The sequence below is a fragment of the Penicillium soppii genome (genome assembly GCF_028829465.1).
Source record: "Penicillium soppii strain IBT 18220 chromosome Unknown utg000007l, whole genome shotgun sequence".
Classification (NCBI taxonomy): Eukaryota; Fungi; Ascomycota; class Eurotiomycetes; order Eurotiales; family Aspergillaceae; genus Penicillium; species Penicillium soppii.
The window spans coordinates 2,111,556-2,126,637 of NW_026643237.1; the positions used below are offsets into that span (position 1 = coordinate 2,111,556).

At 51.5% G+C, this 15,082-nt stretch overlaps 7 protein-coding genes across 7 annotated transcripts; 5 read left to right on the top strand and 2 right to left on the bottom strand.

Moving 5' to 3' along the window:
- Positions 1-465: 465 nt before the first annotated feature.
- Positions 466-3,031, top strand: N7529_010059 (LIM domain-binding protein; the record flags this gene model as incomplete). Its single annotated transcript, XM_057245586.1, has 3 exons — positions 466-760; positions 912-2,062; positions 2,117-3,031. The coding sequence occupies 3 exons, from the start codon at positions 466-468 to the stop codon at positions 3,029-3,031; spliced, it is 2,361 nt and encodes a 786-aa protein (XP_057093849.1).
- Positions 3,032-4,104: 1,073 nt separating this feature from the next.
- N7529_010060 (urease accessory protein UreG) lies at positions 4,105-5,113 on the top strand (the record flags this gene model as incomplete). Its single annotated transcript, XM_057245587.1, has 3 exons — positions 4,105-4,280; positions 4,384-4,482; positions 4,573-5,113. 3 exons carry the CDS (start codon positions 4,105-4,107, stop codon positions 5,111-5,113), a joined length of 816 nt encoding a protein of 271 aa, XP_057093850.1.
- Positions 5,114-5,436: 323 nt separating this feature from the next.
- Positions 5,437-7,087, bottom strand: N7529_010061 (WDR46/Utp7 family WD40 repeat domain-containing protein; the record flags this gene model as incomplete). Its single annotated transcript, XM_057245588.1, has 2 exons — positions 5,437-6,402; positions 6,458-7,087. The coding sequence occupies 2 exons, from the start codon at positions 7,085-7,087 to the stop codon at positions 5,437-5,439; spliced, it is 1,596 nt and encodes a 531-aa protein (XP_057093851.1).
- Positions 7,088-7,387: 300 nt separating this feature from the next.
- On the top strand, positions 7,388-9,876 carry N7529_010062 (small subunit rRNA maturation protein TSR1; the record flags this gene model as incomplete). The annotated part of the gene is made up of 2 exons (XM_057245589.1): positions 7,388-7,496; positions 7,562-9,876. 2 exons carry the CDS (start codon positions 7,388-7,390, stop codon positions 9,874-9,876), a joined length of 2,424 nt encoding a protein of 807 aa, XP_057093852.1.
- Positions 9,877-10,342: 466 nt separating this feature from the next.
- Positions 10,343-11,607, bottom strand: sec17 (alpha-soluble NSF attachment protein SEC17; the record flags this gene model as incomplete). Its single annotated transcript, XM_057245590.1, has 5 exons — positions 10,343-10,582; positions 10,640-10,814; positions 10,888-11,194; positions 11,258-11,381; positions 11,470-11,607. Coding segments are annotated over 5 exons (984 nt in total), but the record flags the coding sequence as incomplete, so codon positions are not given.
- Positions 11,608-11,795: 188 nt separating this feature from the next.
- Positions 11,796-12,371, top strand: N7529_010064 (uncharacterized protein; the record flags this gene model as incomplete). Its single annotated transcript, XM_057245591.1, has 1 exon — positions 11,796-12,371. The coding sequence occupies one exon, from the start codon at positions 11,796-11,798 to the stop codon at positions 12,369-12,371; it is 576 nt and encodes a 191-aa protein (XP_057093854.1).
- A 221-nt stretch (positions 12,372-12,592) lies between these two features.
- Positions 12,593-14,773, top strand: N7529_010065 (DUF726 domain protein; the record flags this gene model as incomplete). The annotated part of the gene is made up of 1 exon (XM_057245592.1): positions 12,593-14,773. The coding sequence occupies one exon, from the start codon at positions 12,593-12,595 to the stop codon at positions 14,771-14,773; it is 2,181 nt and encodes a 726-aa protein (XP_057093855.1).
- Between the last annotated feature and the right edge of the window lie 309 nt (positions 14,774-15,082).

Below are 15,082 nucleotides of genomic sequence, written 5' to 3' on the forward strand. Positions count from 1 at the left end.
CTCCACCCTACGGACCCGGATCCTCCGTCTCCAGTTCACTCTTTCCCACCGGGCGATCATCCTTAGTTCTTGACTTATGGGCGTCCTCAACATCCCTTAGCCCCTAATATCCCGGAAAGTTTACGTTAAAAAACTACATCGTAAGTTATATGATCTACCATTTTGGGACCCCAGCCCCTCCACGACCCCTAAACTACCTGCCCCCAGTCACTTCTCCTCTTATCACTCCCCACTGACACAGCCTGTTCCTAGACAGAAACCTTCATTGCGCAGGTGACTCGGAGGCCTTTGGTCAATAACCCAAGCATCTCGCTTCTGCTGACAACTGGTTCCAAATCGATTGTTACGTCTTGGCAACGCCAAAAGCGGTCTTCAGTCGCGTTCACCACGTTTCGCCCATCTCCTATCGCCATCGCGAGCGATCATTTTGAAGTCTCCCTTTTGCGGTGACTTCGTCGCTCAGCAATGATGATGACGCAGCCTTTCCCTGCCCACCAAGGCATGCCGCAGCACTTTCCCCCAGGACACCCAATGAACGCGCAACATCCGAATGGACACCCAGGCCCCGGAATGGTACAGCAAATGCATCCTGGCGTATCCGCACCAGGGGGACCTCAGGTCAGCCAACCGGGCCCGATGATGGGTGGGATGCCACCAGGCGCTGGGACTGCTGGCCCTGGCGTTCCGAACGCCCATGCTCTCTCCCACCTGAATCCCGCGCAGGCGCATATGCTTCAGGGCCCTCAATTCCAACAAAATTGTTAGTATCTCATCTCATCCCAGTTTCATTGAGCTTGTGATCGTCTGTACGATTTCGTCCGGGTAACATTTGATCTGAACTGTCCGAGGCGATTTATCTTTCTCCGCCGTATCTAGTCAATCGCATGCTAACATGTTTGGCAAACGTTTAGTCGCGAACAATCCTCAGTTCTTACAGCAACACCAACATCAACAATTAATGCGGCAACGAATGATGCTCCAACAACAGCATCAGCAACAGCAACAGCAACATCAGCAGCAGCAACAGCAGCAGCAACAACAACAACAGCAACAGCAACAACAGCAACAGCAACATGGTCTCCCAGTATCAATGCCCAATGGTGCGCAAGGAATCAGCGCTGCTCAAATGGCTGCAATGCAAGGGAACCCGGGAATGCGGCCCATGATGCATCTTCAGCAGCAAATGCCGCATGGCCAACCGCAAAGTTTCCAGCACCAACAGCAGTTCCTCGCCATTCAGCAAGCACAACAGCAGGCACAACAGGCCCAGCAGGCCCAACAGGCTCAGCAACAGGCAAGCAATGGACAACCAGGTCAACATACCCCGCAGCGTGCATCGGCGCAGCCTCCAAACATGCACGAACAAAGTGGAACCCCGCAGTCTCAGCATGGGGGTCCGCCTCAAGGAAGTGGCACTCCTCAACCCTCTCAATCTTCTCAGCCACCGTCCTCCCAAGCTCCACCCTCACAGGTACCTCAGGGCCAGGCTACTCCGAACCCGCCTTCGCAGCAATTGCCTCAGAATCAACAGCCCGGACAACCAGGACAGGCTGCTGGCCCGCAGCCACAGCATCTCCAAAACGCACAGGGTCAACAAGGACAGCAGGGCCAGCAGCCAGGTCCTCCGACCCAGCAAATGACGCCTCAGGAAATCCAGTTGAAGACGCAACAACACCAGATGATGATGCAACAGCAGCAGCAACAAAGGATGAAGCAACAAAACCAATCAATCATGGCTCTTAATGCTTATTCCGAACAGTTAGGCAATTTTATATCCCGCAACGAAGCACAAGATCTTTTATACTGGCAATCATTTGTGGATCGCTTCTACAGCCCTGGCGGAGTGTTGCGACAGGGTGTTTGGAACAACACGGCAGGATCTAAACAATTTGAGATTGCAACACCCGCTTTGGCGCGTTATTACTTGACCCAGTTCATGAGCGGCATTACACAAATCCAGATGGTAGTGGAAGGCGCCCGTGAGCGCGAATCTCCCAACGGAGGTCACTATGTGGACGCTGGAAAATGCTCATTCATCTATTGGTTCAAGAATGAATGCCAGGTACATTGCTTTTTATCTCATTTTTGACCACTTGCTAATTACCTTTTTATCTAGCTCTATACCACCGGCTCTTTGCGTGCGCATTTCGATGTGAATAACAAACTCGAGATGCTTGATATTAATGTCGTCAGTCATCAGGAGTTCATTCCTCGGTCACTGTTGCTGTCTATGGAGGCCGAATACAAACAAAGCCCAAAGGTTCCGAAGAACTCAAAACGCGCCCAACAGAAGCCAACTCCGCCACTGGCGCTGCCGGATTCCATGGTGAATCTCAACGGCGTTCCTACTGAAGTCATGGGATTTTTGGAGGTGGCCGAGACCATTTCCCAAATGCAAATGCTGTTCCAGTTCTCGCAATCAAATCCACAGCTCTCACCCCCAGATGCTTTGCGAAATCTCGTCAACACCCTCCAGACGCAGAACCCCAACCCCAGCTATGCGCCAGGCCCCATGAACCCAGCCATGAGCCAAGGAATGAACCCCATGAACCCCGCTATGAGCCCTGGCATGAACCCAGCCATGAATCCCGCCATGAACCCAGCCATGAACCCAGCCATGAATCCCGCCATGAACCCCGCTATGAACCCGGGAATGAACCCTGGCATGCAGCCCATGCAAAATGTGCGGGGCCATAGCATGGGTGCCCCATCGCAGTTTGCCTCGCCGGCTATGGCCCATCTCGGCCTCCCGGGACAGCAAGGCTCGCCTCACCTGACTGGTTCAGCACATGCGAGCCCGGCTCAAAGCCACCTGGCCGGTCCCCCGGGAATGCAACCACCAATGCAGCCATCTCCAGCTGGCGTGAACAACAGTCCAAATGTAGGTGTCAACAAACGTCGCCGCGCAAGCACCGTCAAGATGGAAAACGAGGATGGTGCCGGAGTCGATGCTAACGGCGCTCCGCAGGGCTCAGCGAAAGTAAAGGCTAGCCCTCGGGTGCCGAAGCGACAGAAGGGCGCCGCCGCCTGATGGAACACCTTTTCATCCAACTTGTTCTCGATTTATTTTGTTCTCCTTCGCCGTCTGAGGCAGGGAATGGCATACGACTGGATGTACGGGCGAGGCATACCGCCCTTGCTTGTTTACTCTGCTTGTCTCTTTCACCCCTGAGGGATCTATCCTGGTTTCCAGCCCATCACGACTCAATTTTCAATCGACGGGATCTAATCGGTGCTTGATGCCGCACCTCTCCGGACGCGGTCTCATCGATCCTGCTCAACTCCGATCTAATGTACTCTATCTTCCTTTCAGCGTTTTTGTTGGTTGGGTCAGGATCATCGCCTGACTTTGCATGTTCCATCTTGAATTCCCGTTCAGTTTTCCCTTTGATCCTTTCGCCTTTGGGATTTTTGACGACTTTTGGATTTGTCTTGTAGGCTTTTGCTATTGTTTGCTTGTCTCCTGTGACGGTCTGTTCTTTTTAACGGACAGTATTTTTGATATCCGTGTTTGGCGACTGAAATGGCGTCCGGCTCTTATGTTTTTTTTTGGGACTGCGTCTGCGTGCATTGGGGTGTTCGATGTTCCGGACCGTTTGGTCGTGGGCCTTGAGTTTTTGGTAATTCTCTCCTTCGGGGTTGATCCTCTTGCCGCTGTTTGACGAATCCATACATATCTGCTTCCAATCATGATGCATCGTAGTTTGTATATGTTGATGCTGTATCAGCTCTCTCTCATCGGGCAGTCTTTGTTTTATGTGTCCTGTATCGTTCATATGTTGAGGACTGTCATGCGCCTTGTCTTCTTCTACTGGGCCTACAAAGCGTACAGATGTGATCTCCGATATATCCAGAATCAAGTTCAAGTGTTCATAGATTTCAAATCATACTTGCTAGATAGATAAAACACAAGAAATATGATTGAATTGATCATCGAGCAACTTCGGCGATCTCCGTTGTTCGGCCAATTTGATAATCGAAAAGGAAGCTCGGCATTTGTGTTATCAGTTCCCCACACTCTCCGCCTAAATACATTGCCCCTCGTCTTTTTTTTTGTTCATCTTGAACATCTTGTGGAGTTGCAAACTACTATTTTCATATACAATGGCTCACTCTCACTCCCACGATGCTGGTCTCGACCACTCTCACGATGACCCTTTCAACGGCCACGGCCACTCCCACGATATCCTCGATGGTCCAGGCTCATACGTCAACCGCGAGATGCCCTTGATTGAGGGCCGTGACTGGAAGGATCGTGCCTTCACCATTGGTATCGGTGGGTATGTACTATATGTCCCTACAGCCCCTCATCATCCAGCCTTTGCATCTTGGAATCTATAGAATGAACCGAGTCAATGGGCTTACCAACCTGAAATCGAATAGCCCCGTAGGATCCGGCAAGACAGCACTTATGCTCGCCCTATCCCAAGCTCTGCGTGACGAGTATAACATCGCCGCAGTCACAAACGACATCTTCACAAGGTAAGAGCATACAATAACCCTCATTCAACCAACATACTTCGCAAAACCCCACATCACCCACCATCTCAATGCATACTTACCCCAAAACAGAGAAGACGCCGAATTCCTCACCCGGCACAAAGCGCTCGCACCATCTCGCATCCGCGCCATTGAAACAGGTGGCTGCCCGCACGCCGCCGTCCGCGAAGACATCAGCGCCAACCTGCTCGCGCTCCAGAAACTCCAGAAGCAATTCTCCACCGACCTGCTGCTCATCGAGTCCGGCGGCGACAACCTAGCCGCGAACTACTCGCGCGAGCTGGCTGACTTCATCATCTACGTGATTGATGTCGCGGGCGGTGATAAGGTGCCGCGCAAGGGCGGGCCAGGTATCACCGGCTCGGACTTGCTGGTCGTCAACAAGATTGATCTGGCTGAGGCAGTTGGTGCGGATCTTAGCGTTATGGAGAGGGATGCGGCGAAGATGCGCGAGGGCGGTCCTACTGTCTTTGCGGTTGTTAAGCATGGCAAGGGGATGGATCATATTATTAACTTGATTATCAGTGCTTGGAAGGGGAGTGGTGCTTATGATGTTAGTTTGCAGAGGTGGAAGGAGGGCGCTGTGCGTGGCTCTGGGAGTATTGATGAGTAGATCATGGTATCTTGGTCTATACAATATCATCTTGGGACGATTTAAAATGGAGGACAATTTCAACGAGACCATGAGAATCGCGATCCGGCCTGGAAGTAGAATTGATCATTCGAGAATTGCAATATATTCATGTGCTGAAAGTAGATGGTACACTCGTTAAACACTGCTTTTCCCTCCGAATACAAAAAAGATATTCCCCGAGAACGCCTGGAATGCAGCTGTCGCCAAATCTCCAATATGTCACAGAAGCCGTGTGGGCTGGGTATCTGGGTGCTTTTGGCAGAGATTGCTCCGCTCGAAACAAACTTTGGAACTCAGCGATCCTATTTGGCAAACCGAGACAAAGCCGGCCCCAGATCGTTACGCTCCCGCTTGAGCTTCTCCTTATGACGAGCAGCATGCTCCTTGCGCAATGTCTCAGCCTTGAGACGCTTCTCGTCAATAACATTGTTGCCACCCTTCTTACGCAGATACTTGCGCAAGGCACTGTTGCGGCCACGACCACGGTTCTTGATCTTCTCCATGTGATCCTCGGGCTTTTGGTCCGGGTTGCGCTGCTGCTGATACTTCTGGTCGCTGACCGTGTCGAGTTTTCCAATAATATTGGGATCGAGCGAGATCATATCCGGCTGCAACTTGGTGAGCAGCGAGTGCACCTCGTGCTCCTGGCGCTGTCGGACATTCTCGTAAGGGTTGGCTTCAAGTGAGTCGAAGTTGGGCTCTCCGGCACCGGGGACGAGCACGCTGGCAAATCCTTGGTCGTGGCCAACACCCAGAACATCTTCGTATGGGCACCAGCGCACATTCTCGATGCGCTTTCCGTCGCCTCCCCAGGCCATGTAGGGGCTTTGCACTTTGCCTACGTCGGCGGAGGCAGCATCGAACAGTCCGCGCCACACGCTCATTTGCGTTCCCCAGCCAACCGCGGTCAGGCCGCGGTCACTGATCGCTACGGATGCGCCGGGCTGGTAGCAGGAGTATTGGTGTACTTCACGGTACATGCGGATATCCCAAACGCTCATCTTCTGATCTTGACCAGTGGAGACCATGTAACGACCCTGGCGATCCATTGCAATTGAGCGGACCGGGCCCTGGTGTACAAGCGCCTTCACGAGTGGGGTTTGAGAGTTTGGAGACCACAGTGTGACGGTACCATTTTGGTGGCCCATATGGAGGATGGCATTCCACGGGTTCTGGGCGAGAGCGGTCGGCTTGCCTAAGCGGGTTGGAAGCTCAGCGACGATCTGACCGGTTGAAGTATCGGTGTATTTGAGGTGGCCGCTCATTTGCTATGAAACATTAGTCAGTCTGGGGTTGAGATATCCAGTAAAGAAGGGTACTCACAGCGCTAGCAAGCAGGAAATGGTATGGCAGGAACTCCAGGAAGAGAGGCTCAAGGTGCTTGCTCAAACAATGCAGCTCAACACCCTGGTGGTCGTAGATATAAGTGTGCTTCTTCTGCGCAACAGCGAAAAACTGGTTGTTGTGCAGCCAGCGGGCATCCCGCACAGTCTCATTCAACTGCAACTCGCAGCCCAGCTTGCCCTCGCGCCAGTCCATTGTTGCAACATGTCCCTTCCGTCCCGCCAACAGCAGGTCACGTCCGTTCCGAGAATAGTCCATACGGTAGGGGCCCATATCAGGGAGCTTCAATTCGAATCCCTTCTTTGCTGTTTCGATTCCGACGCTTTCTTGAATCTCATCTTGGCGGACTTTGTAGGTCTTTTCGAGTTCGGTTTCAGGCTCGAGGAAACCTTCGGTGTGCTCAAGCAGGATCTCGGCATCCTTAGCTTGAAGGATTGCTTCCTTGTGCTTGTATTCTTGTTTCTTCAGATTCGCGCGCAGCTTCTTATCCCGCGCACTCTTTGCGTTGACACCTTTGCCTCGCCCGTAAATTTCCTCGGCTTGTGCGAGTCTTAACTTCGCTGCACTATCGGGTTTGGCGACAGCCATATTGCGGGCTGAGTCGGCCATTTTCTGACAATTTCTCTGCGTTCGTCCAGAGAGAAAAAGAGGCGGACAAGAACTCAGCTCCAAGAAAAAAAGTGTTTTGCCCAAAATTTCGCCAAGATTTGCGCTCACCGCTCGCTTATCCTCCACTGGCGAATTTTTGTTTTCTTATCGCCTTTTTTTTCTCGACAGAGGCACATTGGTATTTTTTCTTTTGTGTACTTTCGAGCTAGACATTGCTTTGGTTGAATATTCACCGAGTAATTATTGATACTCTTCAATCTGGCCTCTATCCCTTTTAGATTTAAAGGGTCTAACGCCAATATGGCGCCTGCCCAGACGGTACACCACCACCGCTCCACCACCAAGGTTTCCCACAAGCCCTACAAGAGCAAGCATGCCTCCAAAAGCGCCTTGAAAGATCAGGCCAAAGGTACCTATTTTGGAATATTGAAACATCTTCAACTGTACAAATTTTTAATATCTATTCAAACACAGGCAAAATCGAAGGCGATGAGCGGGGCGGTCGTAAAACACCCCACCAACAGCTCAAGACGAAACTCGATCGCCGAAACACCGCCCGCCAAAGGCAGGCATTGAAGCATCAAGAACGGTCTCAGGCTACTAGTATTTTTGCCGGCCAGAACGGTGCTCCCCGTCACGTTGCAGTCCTGCCATTGTCCGCCGATGTTGATGTCGCCGCTGCTATCGCTTCTATCAACGAAAGTGTGGACATCCTGACCGATGCCTCGTCTGAGGGACCTACCCGTGTGCGCATCGAACGATTCCGCCAAAGTGTGCAGTATGTTCCTGCCAAGTACGACTTGATTAGCGCTCTGGATGTGTGCCGTATGGCCGATTTTGTCGTGTTGGTCATGTCGTCTGAGGTTGAGGTTGACGAGGATGGAGAGATGCTTTTGCGCTCTATCCAGAGCCAGGGTATCTCCAATGTTTTGGCTGTTGTTCAAGGTCTCGACAAAATCAGCCCTCCCAAGAAACGCCCCCAGGTTGCCGGCTCTCTGAAGTCTTTCATCAACCACTTCTTCCCTAGCATTGAGAAGGTTATGTCTCTCGATTCCCGCCAGGAATCTTCCAACGCCATCCGATCTATCTGTACCGCCACCCCCAAGGGTATCCGCTGGCGTGACGACCGCAGCTGGATGTTCGTCGAGGATGTTCAGTTCCCCGAATCCAGCTTGGAAGTGGTCGACGATGTTGTCATTACTGGAGTTGTTCGTGGAAAGGGTCTGAAGGCAGACCGCATTGTTCACCTCCCTGGCTGGGGTGACTTCCAAATTGACTCGATCACAGCTGCGCCACTAGCAACCACAAAGACCAAGCGGGACGACGCCATGAACGTTGACACCAACGAAACCTCACAGATTTTGGATACCCCTACCGCGGACCAGGACGACATGGCCACTGTTGCCCCCGAGGAAATCGAGATGGTTGATGACGATATGGTCTCCATGGCCGAGACAGAGAAGAAGGGTGTTCTCCTCGACGACTACCACTACTTCTCCGATGACGATTCGCACATCCCCCCAGTTCCCAAGAAACTGCCCAAGGGTACCTCAAATTACCAATCTGCTTGGTACCTTGATGATGTCTCGGACTCTGGATCGGATATGGATGACGATGACGAGCCAATGGAGATGGATACCGCCGGAGCACCCGAAGACGGTGTGTTCCCAGAGCGCCAGGATGCCATGACCGAGGGTGCTCCTTCAGAATACCCACAATCCGAAATGTTCCTCGACCCCTCCCCCGAGGACGAGGCCCAGGAATTAGCCGACTATCGTGCCAGCCGCAAGACCGAGGCCGAAGAGGACTTGGAGTTCCCCGACGAGATCGAACTGCACCCCAATGTCCTTGCCAGAGAGCGCCTTGCTCGTTACCGTGGATTGAAGAACCTCAAGCTCAGCAACTGGGAAACGTCCGAGGATCGTCCTTACGAGCCCGAGGACTGGCGCCGCCTCCTGCAATTTGCTGACCACAGGGGTTCCAAGAACCGCATCATCAGAGAAGCCCTGATTGGTGGTGTGAACCCTGGTACACGCGTTGATGTTCACCTCCGCGCTGTGCCTTCTGTCCTCCGCAACAGCCCCAAGCCCCTGGCGCTCTTCTCTCTCCTTCGCCACGAGCACAAGCAGACTGTGGTCAACGTCAGCATGACCCTGAACTCCAGCGTGGAGAAGCCTCTCCGGGCTAAGGAGCAACTCATTGTTCAGTGCGGTGCTCGCCGCATGGTGGTTAACCCGATCTTCTCATCGGCCGATAACACCCCTAACAATGTCCACAAGTATGATCGATTCCTTCATCCTGGTCGCAGCGCCATTGCCTCCTGGATTGGACCCATGACCTGGGGTTCCGTCCCCATTCTCATCTTCAAGAGCAAGCAACCCGTGCAGGAGGATGACGATGAGGAGATGGAAACCGAATCCGAGACTAAGGAGGAGCCGATTGATATGGATAAATTGGAGCTCATCGGTACCGGTACCGTTGTTGCCCCTGACCAGAAGCGCGTGGTCGCCAAGCGTGCTATCCTCACTGGTCACCCCTACAAGATCCACAAGAAGGTCGTTACTATCCGGTACATGTTCTTCAATGCCGAGGATATCCAATGGTTCAAGGCCCTCCAACTGTGGACCCGCCGTGGCCGCAGTGGATACTTCAAGGAGAGCTTGGGTACACACGGTTACTTCAAGGCTACCTTCGATGCCAAGATCAATCCACAAGACTCTGTCGGTGTCAGCTTGTACAAGCGTGTCTTCCCTCGCAAGGCTCGGGCTTTGGAGGCGATTGCTGCGTAAGCTGTCGATGTTAGTGACGCGAGGTGGATGATATGATACCATTTGACTGAATTGATTACACGACGATGAGGGTTGCTTGCTGATGAAGCATGATACACCCAAAAAGTACATATAGACTTGAGGCATCTTAAAATGATGAATTACGAATCTCCAGCACTTGCATTTCGTATCAAATAATAATCTTTTGGATGTGTAGAACCAAACACTTGGCAATGAATCCAAGTCAAATAATCATCTGGGGGCGAGAGGTAAGTATCACCATGAAAAACGAACAAAAGAAACCAGACACATCGCCAGCGAAATATTCTTCATTGCAGCGATCGAAGTTGAGCTGTATTCATCTCCAGACCAACTACATTTAACCAAAAGACAAATAAAAACAAAACCAAAACCAAAACCAAAACACTGCAGAGTCAACATGCTCTAGACATGACGCGCGGGGAATCACTGAAGAAATCAATCGCCGTTAAGAGAAGTCCTCCTCGGCCTCCTCAATGTTATTCTTGATGCGCAGGAGCAGAGTAGTCTTCCACTTGTCCAACTTGCTGAGCTGGTCATACTGGAACAGCTTCTCGGCAAAGGACTCCTGGTCACCATCCTCAACAGCCTGGGTTAAATCTACCAGCAACTGGTGCTCTCTCATTGACGCAAAGCTAGGATCGAGCTCTCGGTATGACTCCAAAGCACGGTTGGTCTCAACCATGTCCTAGATAGTAAACCGATTAATATCCTGTTGGCTGGGTTGAGAGTGGGCACGACATACCTTTGTGGCGAGATGGCAGATACCTGCCTTCAACAGATAATCCTTCACACTCCAGCGCATCAAATTGTTGTTAATAGAAGACCGGCCGATACGCTCAAAGTACGTGATGGCCTTGTAGTAGTCGCCGTCCAGCGCAGACAGATCTGCAACTTTGAGGAAGTGCTTGTTCGCAAGGCTAAAAAACACATAGGTATTAGCTGACCTTGTTCAAATGTATACCGCGCGTCGATAAATCATGGGAACCATACGCTTCAGCATTGTCACCCTCGAACCACTCAGCAGCCTTCTCGTACGCCTCAAGTGCTTTCTTCATATCGCCAAGCTCCACCTCATACACTTCAGCCAAGTATTGCTGTTGTGTAGCAGCACGGCGCAGATTTCCTCGTAGTACGTAGTGTTGAATAGCACTAGATAGAACACGGGCAGCATCCTCCGGGTCTGACTTGCGGTAGACCTTGAACGCTTCCTGGAGTGTATTGGCGGCGTCGTCGGGCTCGTTAAGGTTTTGGGTTTGGATTGCAGCAGCTTTCTCGAAAGCCTGACCGGCTTCCTTGTCTATTCACAAGCATCACGTATCAGCCATCGAGTTCAGGCATCACAGGCGGCGGGGTATCTCACTCATCTTCTGTACTCGGAAGGCATTTGCAGCCTGGGAATACAGATCTGCCGCATTCTCATATTTCTCTGTTCTTCCGCCAAACCAGCTAAAGCCGCCAGAGGCGCCGGATAGCGCTTTGTCGGCCTATTCAAATACAGCAAGTGACGTTGGTCAGCTATCCGGACTATCGTCATTGCACATGCAGTTGAAGCGGGTAAACATTTGGGCATACCTTTTGGAGAAGCGCGCGGGGATCTTGAGTCATTTTGGTGTGTTTGTGTTTTGTGATATAGACAAAGTCCGCAAATATTCGATGCGAAGCAGGAGTGTGGCCAAACGTGCTATTGATGAGAGCATTGATCGACGGGCCCGCTGGAGGCGGTGTCCTTTATTTTTCGGTCTCCGCCTAAGCTCCTTTGAGTGTTGACTTGCATTACTTGGCTATTTTTGGATTATCTCTGCCTTGAACAACTATAGATTGCGTTGCCTTTCTAATTCTGTTGAATTGAACCTCATTGGATTGCTTTTCAAAATCACTTTCATCTCATATACTCTACGATGGCATCTCTTCGCGCTGGGACTCGACTCTTTCAGTCGCTGCGCTCGAGTCCGGCTCGATTGTCCACGATATCGACTCGCTTCTACTCCTCTGAAATGTCCGATTTTTCGGACATTGAGTCCATGATCGGTACACCAAACTGGTCTGTCAGGTCATTGCTCCCGAACCCAGCATCAAAGCCCCCTCCATCGATCACTCCCAAGGAACTACATCACCTTCTCCGAATCTCAGCTCTCCCCCAACCTGCCAACCAAGAAGAAGAACAATCAATGCTCGATACACTCGAGTCCCAAATCCATTTTGTGAAGGAAATGCAACTGGTTGACACCAAGGGCGTCGAACCGCTTGCTAGAATTTGTGACGAAAGTTCTGATGCAGTGAAGGAACACACCATTGGCATTGAACAACTCAAGGAAGCCCTAGCAAAGGAACATGTGTCCGGGCGACGGAGAAAAATCCAGCGCATTGTAGGTGTCAAGAACGATCGTCCTGATGGGACAGCTTGGGATGGAAACGCGCTGGGATCCGCCACAAAGACGAAAGGCAAATACTTCGTCGTTGAACTAGGCAATTAAGTATTCTCCGAAGAGCCACCGCCTCTTTATAGATACTTCATTGGAGCATCAGACAAACAAAGTAATCTGAGCAGGCAATTTGCGACCTGAGGAATCTGGCAAACGCATGAGTCAGCTGGCCCCCAAACCTATGACAACATTGCCCCCTCCACCAAACATTGGCGACTTTTGTCTGTCCTTAAAACGTTCTCAATCCCGTCTTGCACAATCTCTTAGCGCCAATGTTCAAAAATTTCAAAGAGAAACACGCATCGCTGTTTGAATCCAAGCAATCCAATGCATCCAACACGTCGGAAAGCGACCGCGGTCAAGATCTATCGTCGATTTTAGATAGGTCGCAGCGTGGAGACCTGACGGTCCTTGTTGCTGAAGCCGCTGAATCGATGCGAATTGGCATTCTCGAGCTTTTTGAAAGTAAAAAAGAGGAGTCTCCCAATCGCTTCTCTCCGCGTCCATCTCCACAAGAGCAGCCCCATGAAGACCGCGAGGAAGATACGCCGTCCCTGCCACCAAGGCCACAGCGCAAGCCTGTCCCCGGGGAAGCTGGTAGCCAGCGAACTGCTTCAACCAGTAAGCCATTGAAACCTCAAGCCAAGGTCACTGTGCTCTCCTCTTTCGAGAACTGGAGAGACTCTGTTCTGCTGCGGGTTGGCCAAGTGGTCAATAACGACAACGATGACCAGCCAGACCAGCAAGGTCAATCTGAAGTGCAGAAAGCTGCCAAATCCGACGACATTCCCTTGGACGAGGATAAAGATAGACTGCTGAAATTACAAGAAATCTACCACCCCGTGGAAACACCATTGGCCGAACTTCCCAAAGCAACAAGATTGCTCATTCTGCATTCTCTCCTACTTCTGCTCCTCAGTCTAGAACACTACAGCGCTTATTCGCGAGTGTTGATGGCGCACGTTGCGTCTAGTCTGAACATAGATATCAATGTGCTCAACCAGGACGAAGTAAAGGTCGCTCGCGGATTACTAGCCACTGCTCTTGCACTTTCGGCAGACCAAAGTACCGGAGAAAAACCGAAGAAAAATGATGACATGAGGAAATGGAAGGTCGGCATCGCGTCGGTGGCTGGAGCCGCTCTAATCGGCCTGACGGGTGGACTTGCAGCGCCATTGGTGGCTGCAGGCCTGGGAACCGTTCTGGGTGGAGTGGGTCTCGGCGCTACAGCCGCTGCCGGACTCCTCGGTACATTGGCGGGAAGCAGCGTTGTTGTCGGAGGTCTTTTTGGCGCCTACGGTGGGCGCATGACTGGTCGTATGATGGACAAGTACGCTCGTGAGATTGACGATTTCGCTTTCATCCCCATTCGAGGCGAGCGCCGCCGGAACCAAAAAGAGACAGAGTCCGCCAAACAGGATCATCGGTTGCGAGTCACTATCGGTGTCACCGGTTGGGTCAAGGAGGAGTCGAACTTCGTGGTCCCATGGCGGGTGATTGGTGCTGACTCGGAAGTCTTTGCTCTTCGCTGGGAAATGGAACCTTTGATGAACTTAGGCAATGCCATATCCGCACTTGTTACCAGCGCAGCATGGTCGGTTGCCGGCCGTGAGGTCCTGGCACGTACCGTTTTCTCCACTCTCATGAGCGCTGTCATGCTTCCTCTTGGTCTGATGAAGGTTGCAGGCGTTGTCGACAACCCATTCAGCGTGGCCAAATCTCGCGCTGATAAAGCGGGCGAAGTACTCGCCGATGCTCTGATCAACAAAGCTCAGGGCGAACGACCAGTCACTTTAATTGGCTACTCTCTGGGATCTCGACTTATCTTCTCTTGTCTTCAAAGCCTGGAAAAGAAAAACGCCTACGGCCTAATCGAGTCTGTTATTCTAATGGGATCGCCAACCCCGTCAAACAAGGAACCTTGGCAAAAGATCCGCAGTGTCGTCAGCGGACGGGTTGTAAACGTGTACTCAGAGAACGACTCTGTGCTCGCGTTCCTCTACCGTACCAGCAGCATGCAGCTTGGTGTCGCCGGATTGCAAGCAGTGGAAGGTGTCCCCGGCATTGAAAACGTCAACGTGAGCGAGATGATCAGCGGCCACCTACGGTACCAGTATCTGCTCGGAAAGATCCTTACCCTTACTGGGTTGCAAGATCTCGATGCCAGTGAAATCGAGCGCGAAGAAGCCGCTCTTGCTGTGGAGGATGAGCAACAGGAAAAGCAACGTTTGCAGAATCAGAAAGAAGCTGGCGTCAAAGACCCAGAGTCATCTGATGCCCAAGAGATTTTGAATAGCAAGGAAGGTTTTGGTGAGGATTCACGGTTGCAGAAACAGGTTGAGGCGCAGACGCAAGAAAACATGGCCAGCCATCGGATTGAAATGCTTGATCTGGACGATGATGACTACTCGACGCCTTTGAAGGAGGATCCTTCGAAGCACTCTGCTCTCTAGATCGCTAAAATTTACATGGCTTACTTGGCACATCGCTTGCATTTTTCCGGTACTTAATCATCAAAATAGCTTCAGTCGTCTTCTAAGGCATCATAATTAAGGCAAATTCGGTATGCAAACAATCCGCAAGGTAGCGTGGATCCCTACAATATTATTTTATACACGGAGTTTAGCGACTCAAGTCCTACCTTCCAATCTTTGTTTCAACCACTTAGCACACTTAGCACAATGAAAGATGGAGTCTAAAGGCTCTTGGTTCAATCCCCAAACCTCAACACATCATAGACCCCGAATGAAAGAAAGCTTTCG